Consider the following 20,878-nt stretch of genomic DNA (forward strand, 5'->3'; position numbering starts at 1 on the left):
ACTTGTTAGTCCATTTGGTTACCGTAAAATGAAACTTGTCAGTTCATTTGGTTACCGTAAAATGAAACTTGTTAGTCCATTTTGTTACCGTAAAATGAAACTTGCCAGTCCATTTGGTTACCGTAAAATGAAATTTGTCAGTCCATTTGATTACCGTAAAAGGAAATTTGTCAGTCCATTTGGTTACCGTAAAAGGAAATTTGTCAGTCCGTTTGTTACCATGAAATGAAACTTGTCGGGCCGTTTGAGTACAGTAAAATGAAACTTGTCAGTCCGTCTGGTTGCGGTACAGTGAAATCCGTTAGTCCGCTTGGTTACCGTAAAATGAAACTTGCCAGCTAATCCATTTCATATAATACAAATCGTAATCAAAATAATGCACAACACATGCAGTTTGCATCATGTAAGATGTGTGAGGTAGCAAAGTGTGGATATGTATAGAGCGCCTCGCCGTTGTTATTGGTACGTTAGATGTATGGCACGTGGGGTAGGACGGAGACGAGTGTTGAAGCAACTAGGTAGTGGCAAAATGAGAGATATCTCTGAGTTTCGAAGAGACCAGAGTACTCGGATAGTTGACGCAATTGTGGTGGATACATCGCAAGGAAGATTGTCCAAGGTGATGACGACATATAGAAATCATGTAAAACAATGTTGGCGAAAAGTACAAAGTAGTGTTGCACACGAGACGGGATATTTCTCATGTTATTTACGAGACGAGATGAGAAACTTTACGCGTCCCGTGAGCAATACTAGTTAACCCAAGTATTATTTAGGTTTCAAATATTGTTTTAGTATTTCATAATTCATATTATACAAAGTATAAATTGAAGAAGCTATTCTAAGAACACAATGAAGAGCGTAATTACGCGATATAATCATCAATAAATGTTTCCTTAAATCTTATGTTCCCTTCGTGAACCTCTCTAGATATGTATGTATTCTGGTAACTTCTAACTGCAATTAAGGAAAAAAAAAACAGGGCGTAAAGTTTATTACAGAACGAGACTAGAAGATCTTTTTAAGAATCGATTTGATTTGATTTTTTAGCTTAGGGCCCCTTTCAGCAGCCAAGGCCTGCGAGACATCGACCTACAGCTTAAAATGGAATCCCAACCACATAAGCTCCCGCTAGGAATCGAATCCGGGTGTCCCACGCCAAAGGCGCGTGCGATAAGTGCTTATCCATGAGGGAGCGCTTTTTGAGAATCAAGATGAGAGGATAACTCACAATTGTTTTAGTGGCGAACCACATTTAAAAGAGAAAATTTTAACAAAGAACTAATTGACATACCTACCTCTATGGCCTATGGAACCCAGAGGTTCAATACCACGTTCACAAAAGCTCTCCATTGACTTCTACCTTTAGCCAACTGGATTCAGTTTCTACTTTGTATTCCTATTTCTGAGAGATCCACTTTAATATTATCTTCCCATCCGCATCTAGGTCTTCCTAACGGTCGTTTTCCGAACGGTCTTCCAATTAAGACTTTGAAAGCGTTCCTACTTTCTTCCATCCTGGTTATATGACCTGCCCACCTGAGCCTCCTAGACTTGGTGACCCTATCAATGTTTGCTAAACCGTATAAATTATGTAGTTCCTCGTTATGAAGTTTCCAACATTCCCCATTCCCGTTCCTCTTGAGTCCGAATATTCGTCTCGGGATCTTGTTCTCAAATACTTTCAGTCTACGTTCTTCTCTCAAAGTAAGCGACCATGTTTTGCAACCATACAGAACAACAGGCATGATTATCGTTTTATATGATTTAAGCTTCAAATTCCTCGACATAATTCGCGGCAACAAGAGATTTTGAACTGAATAATAACACGAATTTCCTTCTTTTAATCGACATTTAATTTCTTCGTGAATATGGTTTTCGTCTGTTAATATTGATCTTAGATATTTGAAAGTATACACTTTATCAAAAGTATTATTTGATCTTTTAACTCGTCCATAATTTGCCGTATTACGATCCCGACGAACTTCCATGTATTTAGTTTTCTCTGCGTTTACTTCTAAATCCACGTCCGTACAAATTTTCATTTTGCATACTCCACCGATATAAGAAATAATAATAAAAAAAACTTATTTCTTGTAATGTTAACAAGACGGATCCTTTAAAATCGTGAATTGCTACTGATGAACATCAAGAAGTAATTATTAATAGGACAGATATAGCAACTTATGCGGTCCTCCTTAATGGCCAACTGCCAGAAAAAAAACAAGAGTTCAATGAAATTGATTGTGGACCTAAGCAGAAACATGTGCAAAAAAGATATCAATGCGCTACTAAAACTTGAAGTCTCATGTAGTAAAAGGATCATCCTCTCCCGACATATGTGTATCTGTTTTGCATGTGTGTGGTGCAGGACATTAACTATACTGAATGTTTTTAAGCTATTTTGCTTCGACTTAAATCCTACCAGAGTACAGTTAACATTCTTCTGACGGGAGACTGTGCTAGCATTTTTCATGAGCTACTTGGCATCGGCTCAACAGAAAACCCTCACACACAATCCATGTTAATGTGCCTTTAAGAAACCCAAAACAGAGAAGTAAAGAAAAAAAAGGAAGAATCATTATATGATAGCCTATGGTGACTAAACTATTATTATAGCTTGCGGCCTGAGTTTTCGTTAACTCAAAAATAAAATAAAGACAGCTTTTTTTCTTTCTTTAAAACCACAAGACTTTTTATTTTGGCTCCTTTTTGTAAAAACCTAATTTTAGAGTTATAAAGAAAGAAAAAAAACTTGTTAGATTTTTGTATGCACGACCTTATTTACTTTCTTGACAACTTCTTTTGAACATTTCAATGCTTCTTATATCTGCGTTCTAGGTTAAAACAATATGTAACCGTCAGGGTTGCCAGAAGAATCCTACTTACTGGTTTCCATAATAATTCGTCTTACTGTAACTTTTCGACATTTAAATTTCTTTTGACTTTGTCTACCAAGCAGTGCCATAACTTGGAAGTTTTCCTAGGAAAGAACGTATTAATATTTGACCCCCCCTAGAAAAATATGAAACATTTAATTTGCCGCCTCTAGGATTTAAAACCTTAGTAATAATTTTTATTAATTCAAAGGGCCCCAGTGAGTGGTTTAATGAAATGGGGCCCAGAGTATATTTATCTTTTATCTTAGGAAAATAAATTTTATTGTAATGATGGGCCAGGAGCAGCAATTAAAAATTAATTTAAGTTCTTTTGAAAATGGAATGGTGAGCTCATACCATGCTTCACTAACTAACTAACTAATTAACTAACTAACTCTATGGCCTATGGAACCCGGAGGTTCAATGCCGCGTTCACAAAAGCTCTCCACTGACTTCTATCCTTAGCTAACTGCATCCAGTTTCTACTTTGTATTCCTATCTCTGCGAGATCCATCTTAATATTGTCCTCCCATCTGCGCCTAGGTCTTCCTAATGGTCGTTTTCCGATTGGTCTTCCAGTCAAGACTTTGAAAGCGTTTCTACTTTCTTCCATCCTAGCTACATGACCCGCCCACCTAAGCCACCTAGACTTGACGACCCAAACAATGTTGGGTAAACCGTATAAATTATGTAGTTTCTCGTTATGAAGTTTCCGCCATTCTCCATTCCAGTTCCTCTTGGGTCCGAATATTCGTCTCAGGATCTTGTTCTCAAATACTTTCAGTCTATGTTCTTCTCTCAGAGTAAGTGACAATGTTTCGCAACCATACAGAACAACAGGCATGATTATCGTTTTGTATATTTTAAGCTTCAAATTCCTCGACAGAATTCGCGATGACAAGAGATTTTGAACCGAATAGTAACACGAATTCAATGTTTTTAGTCGACACTTAATTTCTCCGTGAATACAATTCTCCTCTTTTAATACTGATCCTAGATATTTGAAACTATCCACTTCATCAAAAGTATTATTTAAACCATGCTTCACTGTCTAAATTTGTTTTACAATATTTGACATAGCTCAAAACCTTAAGAAATATAGCTATATTATTTCTGGGATAACTAATAGTAGATATTTTACTGAAATGGACTGAGAGCAGCTTTGTTTCATTTAAAAGTTCTTTTTATATGAGGAACTATTCCATGGTTCATTACATTTCAACTTGAAGTGGGCTACTCGAATCGCAAGGAGCTTATTTCGGGGTGGGCAGTTACTCTCACTGCCCCGATAAGTTACGGCACCTTTATATTCGCCAACTGTTGTATTAAATGTTCTCGTGTTATGAGCATATGACTCTACTATATCAATGAGAATTGTTTCTTGGTTCATTTAATTGATGATATTTAGGTACCAGTATTGGCAGGTACAGTTTCATCTGTTTTCATTTCTCAATCCCAATAAAGTTTGTAGGCCTATTTGTCGTCTTCAAGTACTTGATTTGGCTCATATTCATAGTAGAATTCAGTCATGACTGGATGGAGAGAACATGTCTACAGGGTGTTTCAAAACAACATCGACAACGTTTGGGAGGTGATTCCTGACACCAAGATAAGACAAAAAGTATAAATCAACCTGGGTGCACAGATGCTTCCTTTCGGAGTTATAGGCTGCCGAAAACATGAAAATATGAACTTTGAACGTCCATAAGTCCAAAACTGTGGGACCTACCATAGCCGGGTCAAGAATTTACTAAGGAACTAATATGTGCCCTATCCAAAAATCCATGTTTCAGAATCTTAAGGTACTCACGCAACAATTTTTATAGAGGGAGTTTGGCTACGGGGATATAATTTGAAGTCCTCACCAACTACCACTATAAAAATTGTGGATTCTGAAACTTGCCTATTTGGATAAGGCACATATACCTACTAGTTCCTAAGTGACGTATTGACCCTACTACGATAGGTCCCATACTTTTGGAGAAGTTAATTTTTTCATGTTTTCGGCAGCCTATAACTCCGAAAGGCAGCATTTGTGCACCCAGGTTGGTCTACAGTTTTTGTCTTATCTTGGTGTCAGGAATCACCTCCCAAACTTTGTCGGTGTTGTTTTGAAGCACTCTGTATATAGATATCTGATTTCTGCTTAACCGCGATCAATCGTTCGTTGTTCGTATCCAACATCAGTTAAGGGGTAGACCTCGTACCATGCTGTTGCAGTATATGCGAACTGTTATCAGAATAGTTGGTACCGGTACTAGTGGTGGACGTATGAACACGAAGTTTGTACGGAGAATGTCTATGACATACAAAAATTACAATCTCCAGACAGAGTGATACGTAATTGAAGGATGGTTTATATCAATCCATTACTTACAATTGAAGATTGGTTTATATCAATCCATTACTTGAAATTGAAGGTGGCTTTATATCAATCTATTACTTGAAATTGAATGTGCGTTATCTTAACTCATTATTTGAAATTGAAGGTTGGTTTATATCAATCCATTACTTATAATTCAAGGTTGGTTACTATCTATTAGCTGAAATTGAAGGTTGGTTTATATCAATTCATTACTTGAAATTGAAGGTTGGTTTATATCAACTCATTACTTGAAATTGAAGATGGGTTATCTCAATTCATTACTTGAAATTGAAGATGGGTTTATATCAATCCATTACTTGAAATTGAATGTGCGTTATCTTAACTCATTATTTGAAATTGAAGGTTGGTTTATATCAATCCATTACTTATAATTCAAGGTTGGTTACTATCTATTAGCTGAAATTGAAGGTTGGTTTATATCAGTTCATTACTTGAAATTGAAGGTTGGTTTATATCAATCCATTACTTGAAATTGAAGATGGGTTATCTCAATTCATTACTTGAAATTGAAGGTTGCTTTATATCAACTCATTACTTGAAATTTAAGCTTGGTTTATATCAATCCATTACTTGAAATTGAAGATCGGTTTATCTCAATTCATTACCTCAAATTGAAGGTCGGTTTATCTCAATCCATTACTTGATGTTGAAGATGGGTTTATCTGCACAAATGACCTGTAACTAAAGATGAATTTATCACAGCAGGTCACTTGTAATTGAACATGGGGTTTTCACAGTAATTACTTGTAATTGGAGATGGGTCCATGTCAACAGAATACTTGTAGTTGAAGATTGGCTTATCTCAATACCTCTTGTTAACTGAATATGAGTTTAATATCTTACTGGTAATTGGAGACATGTTTAACATCTACAGATTATTTGTAATTGAAGATAGGTTTTGTCTAAATAGATTACTAGTAATTGAAGATGGGTTTATTTTAGCAAATTTCTTGTAATTGGAAATGGTTTATCTCAACATTTGCTTGTAATTCAAAATGAGTTATCTCAACAGATTACTAGTAATTATAGATAATTTTACTGGCTATTGAAGATCAGTTTATCTCAACAGAGTACTTTAAACTGATAATGAATGTATCTCAGGGTATCACTTTTAATCGATTTTTGTAATTGCTATATAATGATTGTTTCTTCTACACAGCAAAAAATGATAGGGGTTCTATATAAAAATATACGTTTTAAGATAATTTAATGTGGTCTTTTTTTTCTGGGAAGCAGTGGGGGACTATCGGACTCAAGCCCCTGCGACCCGAAACAAATTTGTTAGTTTTCGCATTCCACGTACAACAATAATTCTTTTTACCATTTCTAAGAATTTCATTAACTTTGCATTTTCTTGTGCTCTTTGTTCCGAAATAATACCTTCGTTTTTCTTCTAAGAATAGAATAAAAGGTTAGATTCACTGCTAAATTTTTGTGTGCTAAATTATCATATCACATAAGATTCACCAGTCTGCAATTCTTGCCATTAAAACTTCAATTTATGCATAAATTGAAATATATTTAATTCTCAAACTCAGGGAGATAATTACCCCCTGCTTCCCCATGTTGCGCATACCTCCTCCCGAAACAAAATCTTAAATACACCATTGCTAGGAAGTATATTACGGACGTGAAAGTAACCCATTTTTTTAAAGTAGCATAATTCATACCCAACTACAAATATGAAGATTGAATGTTTTTGGGAGGCATATATATATATATGATTAAATGGACTATTTAAATACAGTAATGGATACTAAATGAAGCCTGACTAAACGAAACATGCACGCAGGATAACTCAAATAACGCTGAGAGTGTATTTGGTACGGCCAATTATAATTAATTAGGATTAAAAGTGCCGTGGTTGAAATTTTCTAAAGATACGATAATTTGCCGTCACAAACGTGTTTTAAATTTCATGTTGCTTGGCTCCCTGAATGCTTCCACCCTTAATTCCATTTTCCGTATCTTTCCATATTGCGCTCTCTTATTGGGTTACTGGACACCTTCCAACCCAAACATCGTCTCCTTTCCAAGATTTTTCTCAGAGACTCTTCAAACTCTCTCTCACCGCTGCAAGGCGCACGAAATTAATTCCTTCAACGAACAGTTCGTAGCTGCACGTCAGCTACCAGAAAGCCTCTCACATACTGTGTTACATTCAAAACATACTATTAAGAAAAAAAAAGTGGGATGACGTTTCTTGGATGTGTTTTACTCACTATGTGTGTATAAGAGTGTGTGTGTGTGTGTGAATAGTTAAGACTCTCATAAGATATACGAATCAGGAAGTATCAAAGATTCTTGTTCCACTTCACGTATCATTCTGTGAAATGATCTTTATTTAGAATATATTATTAGAGCTCATTCTGGCCAGTGGCGTACACAGAATTTCATCAAGGGAGGGACAAGGTTCAAGATCCAAAGTTCATATCATATCAGGACTTTTGTATAAATATCTTAATGTGGAAAGAATTCAATTTATCATAATATCTTGTTGATGGGGTATTAAAATGGATTAATTAGACATTGATATCAGTTGTTAACAATTATTTTCACAAGTCACCCCCTTCCCATCCCCACAATATTTACTCCAGATTGTAAGTCATACGGGTATCTTCATTTGTTTTTAAAAGTGAGTTACACATCGAATTCCGTCCTCGTAATATGAATAGTTCTTGAGATGCTCTGTTTTTGACAAATGTTTTAAACAACTTTTTACCCTTTGAATTTTCTCTTTCTCCCTTAGAATATGTAATAAAAAATCTAAATATCCAAAGATCTCTTCGTTACAGATACTTAGAAGTTACCAAGCCAATGGTGTCAATTTGTATACTGGACAAATATACATCTTGTTTCAAAACAACATCGACAGTGGCGTATTTACGATTTTGTTTCGGGGGTGCTTTGCTAACTTTCGGGGAGCTTTGCCTGAAAATGTGAAAATTCTGCAAGATATTTCATATACTTTACTATAGTAAGATTTCGGAGGGGCTTAAGCCCGGAAGCCCCCCTAAATACGCCACTGAAATCGACAACGTTTGGGAGATGATTGCTGACACCAAGATAAGACAAAAAGTATAAACCAACCTGGGTGCAGAAATCCGTTAATTCGGTGTTACAGGGTGCAGAAAACATGAAAAAAAAAAAAAAGAATTTTAAAGGCCCATAGCTCCAATAATATGGAACCTACCGTAGTCGGGTCAAGACTTCACTTCGGAACTAATATGTGCCCTATCCAAATATCCGTATTTCAGAATCCTAAAGTACTTCCGCAACAATTTTTATAGAGGGAGTTTGACTACTGGCATATAATTTTAAGTGTTCAGCAACACAATTTTTCTGGCAAGAAAGTCCATCTTCACACGGAAAAACTAATATTTGTGCGGAATATTGGAAAATAAATAAGGACAAGTAACACGTTTGACGCTGCCTCTATATATTCCCGGTCCTGTTGACATATACGTTTCATGACTAAACTTGAGTTTTAACACTCGGCGTACTAATACTCAATAGCGTGGGAGGTTAGCAACTGACTCTAACACGCTTGTTTGTTTGTACTTCCGGTATTATTGAAAAATATTAGGATATTCCTTGGGACTATAGTGACCACGACGAGTCGTGAAGTCCGGGTTACACACGAATGATAGAACTGCTTTGCGTCACGTGTGATGTGTCGGAAAAATTCGGTACGATTCGAGGAGCTGTCTTCCGAATGCACACTTGAAAAACAGTAGATGTGTACCAACAACGTTGTCAAAGTTAGAAAGTATGGCAAAGGAGCAATAAATAAATAAATAAAACACTTTAAGAATTATAGCACGAACACTGACAATTTTAAATAGTAAAAATAATAATAGCAAATTATAAAATTACGACAATAGCAATAACAACAAAATTAAAACTTAGCTGCAATCCGATAACACTACAGCCTCAGGACGTGTCCTCCGTATAGCACAACAGTCGACAGTGGTAAAATCTCATGGTTGACGACCAGAACGCACTCTCGCGTCCTATTGGGTGGTGAAATTGGTAAATCTAGGTCAAGCTTCACGACTCCTTACGATCACTATAATTTGTGCTTGAAAATGTAATCTACTTTCTTTTGTGTGGCAACTATGTTTCCTCTCCGAAAATGGGCTATTTGAAGTTTACCGCATCACACTTAACATTTAAGAAGTAAACACTACCAACAATTATGTCCTAATTTGTTCCAACATGTTCACTATGTCCATGATTTGTTCCCGCTTACTTAACCCCTTTAGGATTTTTGGTAACTTTTGTTACCATGGCGGAGTATCGTCTTTGACCGCTTATTTAGGTCTTATAACAGGTATTTAAGCCGGGTTTCTTTTATTTGTCAAGTCAAGGATGGACCAAGGAACGCCCCAGATGCGTTTTGGAACCGAATGGTAAACTTGACGGCGTTAAGTGGGGATGGAGGGGCATGACTTTTTCTTTTATTTTCTTAAGGCAAATTTCAAAAATCTTTCATGCCTTTAGTTTTCAAGATATCAGATTAAAACCTTGCATACGGATTGTGTGTATATTTGGATATATCTCAATTTTTTGAGATCCCTATGTGAAACCGGGTCCGGGCCCGAGGGGCGCAAGTGTTCTGAAGAGGTGATTTTTTCAGAAAAATCCGGTTTTTCTCGACTTTTCCGGTTCAGATGTACGATACGGACATGTGAGTGGTACCGTTGGAAAGGGTTTGTTATACTGAAGAAAGTGGCGTTTGAACAATGACTTTAGACTAAATAGTAATGACGCAATAAATTTTATATATATATATATATATATATATATATATATATATATATATATATATATATAAAGCCCATATTGAGACTCAAAAATTTCTCCCGAATCCTTAGTTTTCAAGATACAAAATTGAAATTTTGCGCATGTATTGTGAATATAACAACGTATTTTTTTTTAAAAAAGAATAATAATTCATATCCCTACGTGAACACAGGTCCGAGCCAGAGGGGCGCAAAAATTTAGAAAAAAAAATACTTCGAAAAATCTCCTGGTTTCTTCCATTTTCCCGTTTCTGGTGTATGATACGGATAGGGAGTGGTACCGTTGAGAAGTATGCTCTATCCTGAAAGAAACGAGGTATGAACCATGATCATACGATAAATAGTAAGGAAGCAGTAGCTGTTTGAGTGAAAGTCTAAAACTTAACTCAAAAAGTAGAAATTCTAAAAGGGTTAAGAAGATTAATGTCACAGAATCAATCAAAACCAGAAACCATCACCAGTAGTTAGGTCAAATTTTGTTCCAATTTGTTCACTATGTTCCGTAACCTGTTGACACCTATTTATGAAGAGAAATATCCAAACAAGGTGGGGGTAACTTCATACTGACATGCTCAATGTCAGAGAGTCAATCCAAACCAGTGCTAAAAATACAATTGTAAATTATTCCAGTTTGTTGACTATATGCCATAATTTGTTCACCTTTATATTAGGATATTGCGAGTACGTTTGGAACTAGGACAAAATTGTAAATTACAATACCCCCCCCCCAAAAAAAAGTATGAAACCTCATTAAATAGGAATACCGTAATTTGTTCCAATTTGTCCATCACGTCCCATAATTTGTTCATACTTATATTGGGATATAGCTTACAGTGAATCGTAAATGTACAGGGGGCGAGCAAACTCCCCGTCTCTCCTGAAATAACTGTAGGAGACTTCACAAAATAAATACAACGTGACTCGCAGCGACGCGACCACGCTAGTTGTCGCCTGTGGTGAGAACTCACCTCAGCGCCCCCCCCCGACCAACCAAACCAAAACGCTCACCCAAATATTTGCCTAATTTTGCGCCTTTCCAATCCAGCGCCCGGGGCACAAGATCCGTTTGTCCCCCCCCCCATAGTTACGTCACTGGTAATAACTGGTTCCAATTTGTTCAGTACGTAAAATACTTTGTCATGGGTATTATCAAACGTATCGCGCAATAGAGTAAAAGTTGGATAACGATAGAATTTAATGGTGGAAATTCAAAGAATCACAGCAAACGTCACTAAATCATAATAAATCAATAATAAATAGTAAATCACCATTTGTTCGATTCACCGCCCGCTGGAGTCTCTCCTCTCGCTAGATGAATGACTCCAGCGGGCGGTGGTTCGATTTATACACTATATCCCATCATTTATTCAAGATTGTTTATAGATAGTGCTTCTAACGCTTGTTGGTGGGGTCATGGAGTCTTGCACATTCACTGCTGCAGTCAATGCAAACCACAACAAATAATTAGGTTATAATTTATTCAATTCGTTCGCTATGTCCATTCTTTAAAATGTGTTCAGGCTTATTTATGGAGAGAGCGTTGAACAGAAGTTGGCGGGAGAAGTTTACACATACATATTCAATATCAGAGAGTCAATTTAAAACACCACCAATTAATCCGCACTAGCTCTCATAACTTTCTTAATTGTTTCACTTTTGCTTATAGAGAAAATGAAATTAAATTTTTCAGTTTTACATCACAAAGTTATGATGTGTAGCTAATTTATTTATGGGGAAAGCGGTGTCACTCTGCTAGAACCAATTTTACTCTTGCCACATTTTCACCATGTTCTATCTATAAGAGCTGTATTTGTCATCATAACAGGCATTATCCACTGATTCCCTCTATTCAGAGGAACAACAATAAATCAACATGACTGAAAATTCAATTCCTAGCAATATTTATAAGAGTAAACATTACAGTCTTTCCCCAACATTTCCTTCGTCTAAAAGGTATACCTCGTCGATACTCAGACTAACATGACGCCTACACTACATAAATTATAGTATCAAGTGTAGATTCATTCCTTTCCTTCCTCGCCGTTTTAGGGCTCGTAATTATTATATGAGAAGCCCTTGCTAGTGTTCGGCCAGTAATCTTCTCAGCCCAACAAACAACATCTCTAGAATAATTCCAAAATCTACCACCTGCAGAACATAGTTATGCAGAACTTCTCATACTAACAAACTTCTAAGATGGCAGATAAGTGCATTGGGCCTAAGCCCCAAATATAAGATGATACTCATCTTTCTGATAAATGTCCATTTGAAATGTGCTAGTCTCCAAGATGCTACCTCACCAGTCATAGAACAAAGAGTACTCTTTGACGATCACACAATACCTTTTGTGACTATAATTACAGTACTTGTAAGATATCTATTAACCTCTCAAATACATATATTAACCGCAACTTGCTAGAAGGACAAACCTTAGAAACTATCTGAACAATTCTATCTGCCATTACATTAATTTTCATCGCTTTGCCGTCCCTGCGACTTCTATACCTTCTTAATGAAATTCATCAACCAGCCATTATTCTTAAAACAATTGAACACCAAGGATACTGAATCTATGGATATTCTGACTTTTCCTTAAAAAATATTTGATTCTTATATAATCCCTGTTAATGAAACACGACCAATACCTACAAGTTCTTCAAGAAGAACTGCTTTCCCAAACTGCACTCTAGTTTGATGACGTACAATCCATCTTTATACATGATAGAGCCCCATGCCACCGTGCCAAAGCTGTGACAAAATTCTTCGAGGACAACGAAATGAGTGTTCTTCCGTGGCCACACACTAATCCTGATATGAACCTGATTTAAAACTTGTCATGAAAGAAAAGCTAGAGAAGAAGCACATTAAAACCAAACTTCAATTGATCAAGGAGATCAACAATTTATGGTATCACGATGCTGAATTGAAGGCAAGATGTGCTAAACTCATACATAGAATGCCGCAAAGGATAAAAGACTTAATAAAAGAATAAGGGATTTCATAAAAAATATTAATCTTTGTGTGCGAGATAATTTTCTATAAGTATTCCATTTTACTTTTTGTTTCCAATTTGGATATACACACTTTATAGTAATTATATTTGAATGTTACGTACGCATTTGTTTTATTGATATTAAAAAAGCATATGCCACACCCACTGGAAATTAGAACAGAGTTACAAAGTAGTAATTTAGACTAAGTTCGAACGCATTTTCTCAGGTAATGTTGTAAGAACAGTAAAATATTCAGAAATTGAATGTTGAGTCTAATAATTTGAACACGTCTGTACAATGACCAAAATATGAGCATTATAAATCGTTACTCTAGTGAATACTCAAAAGTCCTAATAATATCGTATAAAGTGTGGTAACAAAAGATAATTTAATATACGTTACCCTTTGATCATGTTCACAGCCAACTAGAAAATCACAGTCGCTCCACAGACACGATTCGAGTAAAAACTGCCACCTGTCGGCCTTTCGTGTACCTAGTAAGCGGTTTTCTTCCGATTCTTCCATTACTTAAAACCTACAACGAAAGTTATAAAAGATTATTATTATTATTATTATTATTATTATTATTATTATTATTATTATTATTATTATTATTATTATTATTATTATTATTATTATTATTATTATTATTATAGTACCTACGCTACTTAAACATTATTCATGTAGGTCATGCTTAAAAATTATTCATATGTAGTTTGTGAAAATAATCCACATAGCACATGACGTCCCTAGGACGTTCCATTTTGATCCTAATTATCTCATATAGATAACCCGGATTATCGGGACAATGAGTAGATATCCCATGGACGTTCCTGCATAGGACGTCCTAAAGGATTTCCATGTAGGACATAAACGGGACGTTCCGGATGGGACAGGAGATGCTAGGGAAATCCCACGCCGGACATGCCTAGGACCACATTATCCCACAATTTACCAGTGGACATCCCTTTAAGGCCCCGTTGAATATCCCGTTTCCCTGGATTTTAGCGGACATGTGGAAATTCCGCGAAGGTTCTATGGATCTCCCGCGAGGAAATTCTGATTTCCCGGGATGTCCCGTTGTCCATTGCGGACTAGTCTCGGACATCCGGTGGATGTCCGTGTGCTACGTAGGAAGGAACTTAAAATAAGAAAATTGTGTTGATTTGATTAATAATGATTTCCATATTTGAGTTTGTTTCGTATTGTAATCCGAACGTCAAACATCAAGTTTGAGCTTCAAGAGGGGGCTGGGATGCATACAGTTAGTATAGATTAAATAACTTCTATTTAACCATTAACTACTCCGAAGGGTCTTACAGCCCCCATTCGTGACTTGTTCCTCTCTAAATTTAAAGACAGTCAGTAGATGGTGCTGTTTCCTTGTCTACCATCATACTATACAATGAACTATCATTGTATTAATAGAAACAAAAAAGAAGTACTCTACATTTTGCATGATGGGTTACTTGTGATCTGATATACCCCAAAAGAGTCTAAACATTACTATTTTTTATTGAGTATCGTGAATGGTAAAATCGGTTTTTATATAAATTATTTTTAGCTTTTGCAATTAAATATTGGGTGTTTCATATATAGAACTCTTAAAACGACACAACAAATGACACTGGCCCTAGAGAAGGCGTCGCCTTCTGCAGCTAACCCATCTTCAAATGAAGAAAAAAATATTTCTTTTAGTACACACATGCAACTTTACAAATATCTGTTGAAGTGTGTACGTGAGATTTGATTAGAGATAACATTGTAATCTATAAGATTTGCTCATTTTTCCATGTGAACAAAACCAATTGTTGACGAATCACTTTTGAACGTAGTTAGTTGTTAAGGAATAATATTTAAACGAAGCCAGTTGTTAAAGGATAAAATTGACATTTACATATTAACGAAATCAGTTGTTATTAAAGTTGGTTATTATATTTGAACGAAACTAATTGTTAAGGTGTAAAATATTTTATTACATTTGAACAAAGTCAGTTATTTCTCACTTTTGAAGCCGGTTGTTTTATCACACTTCACTCACTCCCTCACTTTATGGCCTATGGAACCCGGAGGTCCAATGCCGCGTTCACAAAAGCTCTCTACTGACTTCTATCCTTAGGCAACTGGATCAAGTTTCTACTTTGTATTCCTATCTCTGCGAGATCCATCTTAATACTGTCCTGCCATCTGCGCCTAGGTCTTCCTAATGGTCGTTTTCCGATTGGTTTTCCAGTCAAGACTTTGAAAGCGTTTCTATTTTCTTCCATTCTAGCTACATGACCCGCTCATCTAAGCCTCCTAGACTTGATGACCTTAACAATGTTTGGTAAACCGTATAAATTATGTAGTTCCTCGTTATAAAGTTTCCGCCATTCCCCATTCTCGTTCCTCTTGGGTCCGAATATTCGTCTCAGGATCTTGTTCTCAAATACTTTCAGTCTATGTTCTTTTCTCAGAGTAAGCGACTATGTTTTGCAACCATATAGAACAACAGGCATGATTATCGTTTTATATATTTTAAGCTTCAAATTCCTCGACAGAATTCGCGACGACAAGAGATTTGAACCGAATAGTAACACGAATTCCCTGCTTTTAGTATTATTTAATATTTTAACGCATTCATAACTTGCTGTATTACGGTTCCGAAGCACTTCCATGTATTTAGTTTTCTCTGCATTTCCTTCTAAACCCATGTCCCTGCAAGCGTTTAATAAGATCTCTGCATTTCTTGCTATTGTTCTCCTATCATCCCCTATTAAATTTACGTCATCAGCATATGTCATAACCTGGTGAATATCTTTCAAATCTAGGCCCTGGTTGTTATCTTTGATTTTCCTTATAGCATATTCCAGGACAAAGTTGAATAATAAGTTGTTTTATCACACTTAGGGAAAACAATTATTATAATTTCGTTTCCCTAAAAAGATTTATTAGATTTAAACGAGATGATTTGTTATTACAATCGAATAAAATCAAATGTTATCTCACTTGAATCTAATCACTCATTATTATTCCTGAATAAATAGATTGTTTAGTAAAAATGTAACTGAAATGAACTATGATTGTACTGAATATATTTATATTTGAGCAGCTTTTCGTGTCTGCCTTGATAATTAGATCAAAGAAACTGAAGAATTCGTGCACCATATGATAGGAATTAATATGCAAATGTCAAAACATTGATGTGTAAAAATAGAGGTTAACTATACCTGATCTTAAATTAATTATTATATTATACTAGCAACTTTACTATTATAAGATCTTTATGTATAACTAGGAAGAACTGAAATCATAAAATAATCAAATAGTGAAATACGGTAGATTACCGATATCTGGCGCACCACTGTCCAAGCTCCATCCTATCGGCGTAATTAACAACAATAATGATCTCCGTAATAAAACAAGGCTTTTTTTTTAAACAATCTACACTCGAGTTCTAGTGTAGTCATAAAAAGGATACTTTGACAAGGAGAAGCAGGGTATATTCATGGTAACTCACGTTACGTAATGACGTATATTTTGAAGAATACTAACCACAAATAAACTTAAAAGCTCCGCTTTATTTAAAAAAAGGAAAGCTGTCATATTTATACAAATAATTACCAAATATCGTCATATTATATGATATAGCAAAAGCTAGGAGAAAAGAAAATACTATAGTAACTCACGTTACAAATTTTTTCCCTACATTCAAAACCTGTGATTTTTCAGTACATTTTCTTTTGTCCTAGCATAGCTATGTGCATGTAATTACTATGTAAGATAGGAACACACATAATTTAATTATGGCAAAAATATTATTTTTTATTTACATTTTATGTCTAATTATTTTAGTGGAATATGCACAGAGTCGGGTAACTCACGTTACATTTGTCAACGATCTTTTATTATTAAGTATAAGCAACATACATTTATAATAACTTGAAAAAAGTATAGTTTAATTAAGTTGAACATTGAACTTTACTTTCAGAAAAGGTTTCATCAGTTATATGAAATTTTACTTCGAATACCGATAGAAAAAAAATAAGACCTATGTAATAATAAACAAAGCTTGTATAGCATAATCAACATTAAAGGTAACCTACGGAAAAAATAAGAAAATAGTTATTCTCTGAAAAAACAATTAATGATGCCAGCTACATACAACTACATTTTTTATCAAAAGAACAACTTGACTAAAAATTATAACTATATTTCTTTCATGAATTTTTGTCCCTGTTTCCGTGCACATGCCCAGCAGTGATCTACCAGGACTAAAACTGGTAAGTTTTGACTCTTTTATCTTAACTTTCCATATTTGTGCAACCATTCAACAATCAGCAGTAAAATATTTTTTTTTTTTAATAATTAGGAAATGAAATGAAATCTTTGAGATTAATGTCACACAATTATGCCTATTAGACTAAGGGAGACGATTATTATAATCAGAGAATGATAGTGGATGACTTAGTGGAATAAGAATGTGGGAGGAAACGGGAGTACGTTGAGAAAACCCGTGTGCACGGTCTTGTAATCCATAAATCTACTTGGCCGGGAATCGAACCAGGGACCCCCACACACCAAAGGTAAGTGCTCTACTACTGAGCCACCGTGCATCCCTTAAATAATTAGGCCTACGTGATATGTTAATATTTTATTTATTTTAAAATCCTGTATGTTCAAATTACAGTGTACATCACTTTATATTACTTGTAAATAAGTTAGACACTATAATATTTATCTTAAAGTGTGCACAAAATGTATTCTTTTTCCTCTATTTCCTATAATAAATTCTTAACGCGCACAGTACTATCAATAACAAACATTTATAAAGTACTAAGCGGTTGATAATCCGTTAATATCTTAACGGTAATTTTAACGGTTGCTACCCATCTTCCGTTTAAAAAGTATAAAATTTCCTAGGTTGTATGCAACCTACACAACATCAAAGTAATGTTGGTTGCCTATAATAAAAGGATAAGTCTCTTATATTGCTGCAATTATTTCGACGGAGTTCGTTAATGAATTCAATCCGTTATGCACTAAGATAAATGATGAGAAGTTTGTATTTTTGTATACTTCATAACAAATAACATGTGCAATCATTAAAGACCCATGCAAGATTTAAACTACCTAGGTATAAGCTTTGTGTCTAAAGTTGTAATAGAAGTAACCTTTAGAACTAACAAGAATTTCGGGCCTACGGGGTTCAGTGGTAGAGCGTTCACCTCTGCTGCATGGGGTCCCGGGTTCAAACCCTGCTCCCGCCAAGTGAACTTTGTGATAGACAAACACCGTCTGCGTAGGTTTTCTCGTGGTTCTCCTGTTTCTTCCCACTTTCTGCATTCTACCATTTAATTCATTCTCATCATCACCGTTTCCTTTAGCCTATCCGGCATAAGCGTGGGACGTAAAACTGAAAGATTTGTTTTCCATTTTTTCTTAACAAGAATTTCCTTCACGTGATTCAATATATCAAGAAACAAAATTTTTAGTTTAACTACCGCACTTATTTATGGATCGAATTTTTGTGATAGGGGAACGGGGACGAGGGATGTAAAGATGTGACAAAGAATTTTTAAGCTCTTATTTGTGACATACCTGTTACCAGGACAAAAGACTGGTATTTTTGTCAATTTCTGTCACATAACTTTCGATCAACAGAACATACCACGTTTTGGTAATCCCCACTTTTTGTTGTTTATTAAAATGTGTACTCATTCCCAGACCCCTCTTAATGTCCTGGCATATATCATCCACAAAAGCAATATCAACTTCTAAACTTTCTTAATGATTCTGATCTCTAATAACTCATCTCATCATGGTAAAATCTTGATTAGAAATGTTTTCTCTCGTGTATATAAATTTAGTGGCGAACAAATTTAAATGTCTTTTTTTTTTCAATGCCCAAAATTTTAAAGATGGCTTAGGATTTCCATTACTGGTAGTGGATCCAACCTGGAGCCAAGGTTCTAAGCCCCCGATTTTCTTTTGAATGACAAAAATAATTTAAGATATTATTTACATATTTTTCAAAGTTTATAGTAAACTCATGATATGCCTAACATAGTCTTGGTTCAAGTTACGATCGCCAGTTTCTAACTTCATGATCCACAATTGCCCATTACTTTTCTTGTCGTCACCCTGGCCTCCCCGTCTAATCAATTATCATTTCATTACTGTAAAGAAATGAAAAACGTTGCTTGTGCATCACGAAAGAAGATTTTTTCGGTGTTTCGGTGTGTGCTTCCGATGGTAGGCGTGTGGTAAATCAGAAGTCTCACAGTAATTTATTAGTTCTGTGTAGAGTCAGTAAGCTGTTCCTGGTCCAACAATTATGACACATAACCAGAGAAGACTGATCACCCAAGCACACTTAAACACATCTGAGTGACAATGAGAAACTAGTAAAATCAAGAAAATAGGAAGTTAAAAAACACGGGAAAATCAGCGAGAAAATTCGTAGATTAGATCTTATCCATCATAAATTAACGTGATCTAAAATGGAGCCAAGGATCTTTACACTTTTGTTCCACAATTCCTAGCTTGTATGCAACCTGCAAAACATCAAAGTAATGTTGGTTGCATATAATAAACATTTGTAGCTTTTATTGCTGCAATTATCTCGGTCCAATGTGTTGATGGAATCAATTATTTAACATCTTCACGGGTAACGTTGCAAGAAATTCTGAGTAAAATTTTCAGTCTTCCAATCTTAACAAGATTCTGCAAAAATTAAAGCGAGTTTCTTGAAGAATTTATCTTTCTCGCTGAATGTAAGAACAACATGTTAAAATATTTGATGATATTCAACGATGCTATACTTCATAAGACATACATGTAAACATGAAAACATCCGAAAAAAAAAACAGCATACGTAAACATCAGCTGATTTCAAAGTTGGAGTACGTGGGAGTAGAGAATCCAAGGTAGGAATGAAGGGTACGTGAGAGTAGGAGGGGAAGGGGGAGGGAAATATGACGTAATTTGAAGCTCGTGTAACGTTGCCTAAAATAGCTAATAATGGCGTCCAACACTTCCTAGATACCATAGCATTGAATTGCAGCAGATGCTCGGAAAGTGGGACGAACCAGTTCTACCTTTGGATTAAGGCGACACTGCGAAGCATGCTTCTCGGTTCGAACTTCAACAAAATAAGCGCACATACACACCTTCATATATTTTTTATACCATCACAATACTATAGATACAGGTAATTGTCTAATGTATAAGCAAGTTAAAGAAAATTCTGCTTAAGTATGTTGAAATTTTTTTCTGTATGAAAAGAAATGATTGTGGATGACTTACCTAGATATTTTTTTTTTGGCGGAAGAAACGCGCTCGCCGCCCCGAACCCGATTTGACTTCCTCCCAGTTCTTAGCACTACGATCTTCTGCTACGGACCCCACGTGCACGAAACGCGAGGAGACGGACAAAACGCTCGTACGGGCAATGCAGCTAAGTATAGTAACCGTGTCCCCCGAACGCCACCAAGTGAACATACAGGAACGGTGCCAAAGCAGAACTCAACTCGTTCTCACACACATACACATGACACATAGCAATAGTAATAGCATATGCTGTATATGTGTGAGTCAGAACATGTAGAGGACGTAGGCGGCACAGGGAAGTTGTTTCCCGAAAATAAACATTTTGTTGTGTTCATTGTGATTTGGAAATCTTTATATAAATATCGTTCATTATCCAAGGTTGGAACTCGTAAGAATGAGAAAGTGGAAGAATCGTATACTTTATAAGTAAACTGCATCACAATTTCTACGAAAAAGCGCATTTTTAGAGAATGGTCAAAGGGCTAAGGCCTTGACTTGCAATAA

General features: G+C 35.6%; 1 protein-coding gene across 1 annotated transcript in view; it reads right to left on the reverse strand.

Annotated features, from left to right (window-relative positions):
- Positions 1–20,511, reverse strand: part of LOC145686780 (BTB/POZ domain-containing protein 6-like) — a 70,228-nt gene extending 49,717 nt beyond the window's left edge. Inside the window, exons 1-2 of the mRNA XM_081760438.1 lie at positions 20,351–20,511; positions 13,466–13,598 (exon numbers count right to left, since the gene is read on the reverse strand). Of these exons, the coding sequence (XP_081616564.1) occupies positions 13,466–13,588 (123 nt within the window). The 5' untranslated portion in view covers positions 13,589–13,598; positions 20,351–20,511. The remainder of the gene's footprint in view (positions 1–13,465; positions 13,599–20,350) is intronic.
- Positions 20,512–20,878: the final 367 nt, after the last annotated feature.

This window comes from Thermobia domestica, chromosome 5 (genome assembly GCF_964235325.1).
Source record: "Thermobia domestica chromosome 5, izTheDome1.hap1.1, whole genome shotgun sequence".
In the NCBI taxonomy this organism is placed as follows: domain Eukaryota; kingdom Metazoa; phylum Arthropoda; class Insecta; order Zygentoma; family Lepismatidae; genus Thermobia; species Thermobia domestica.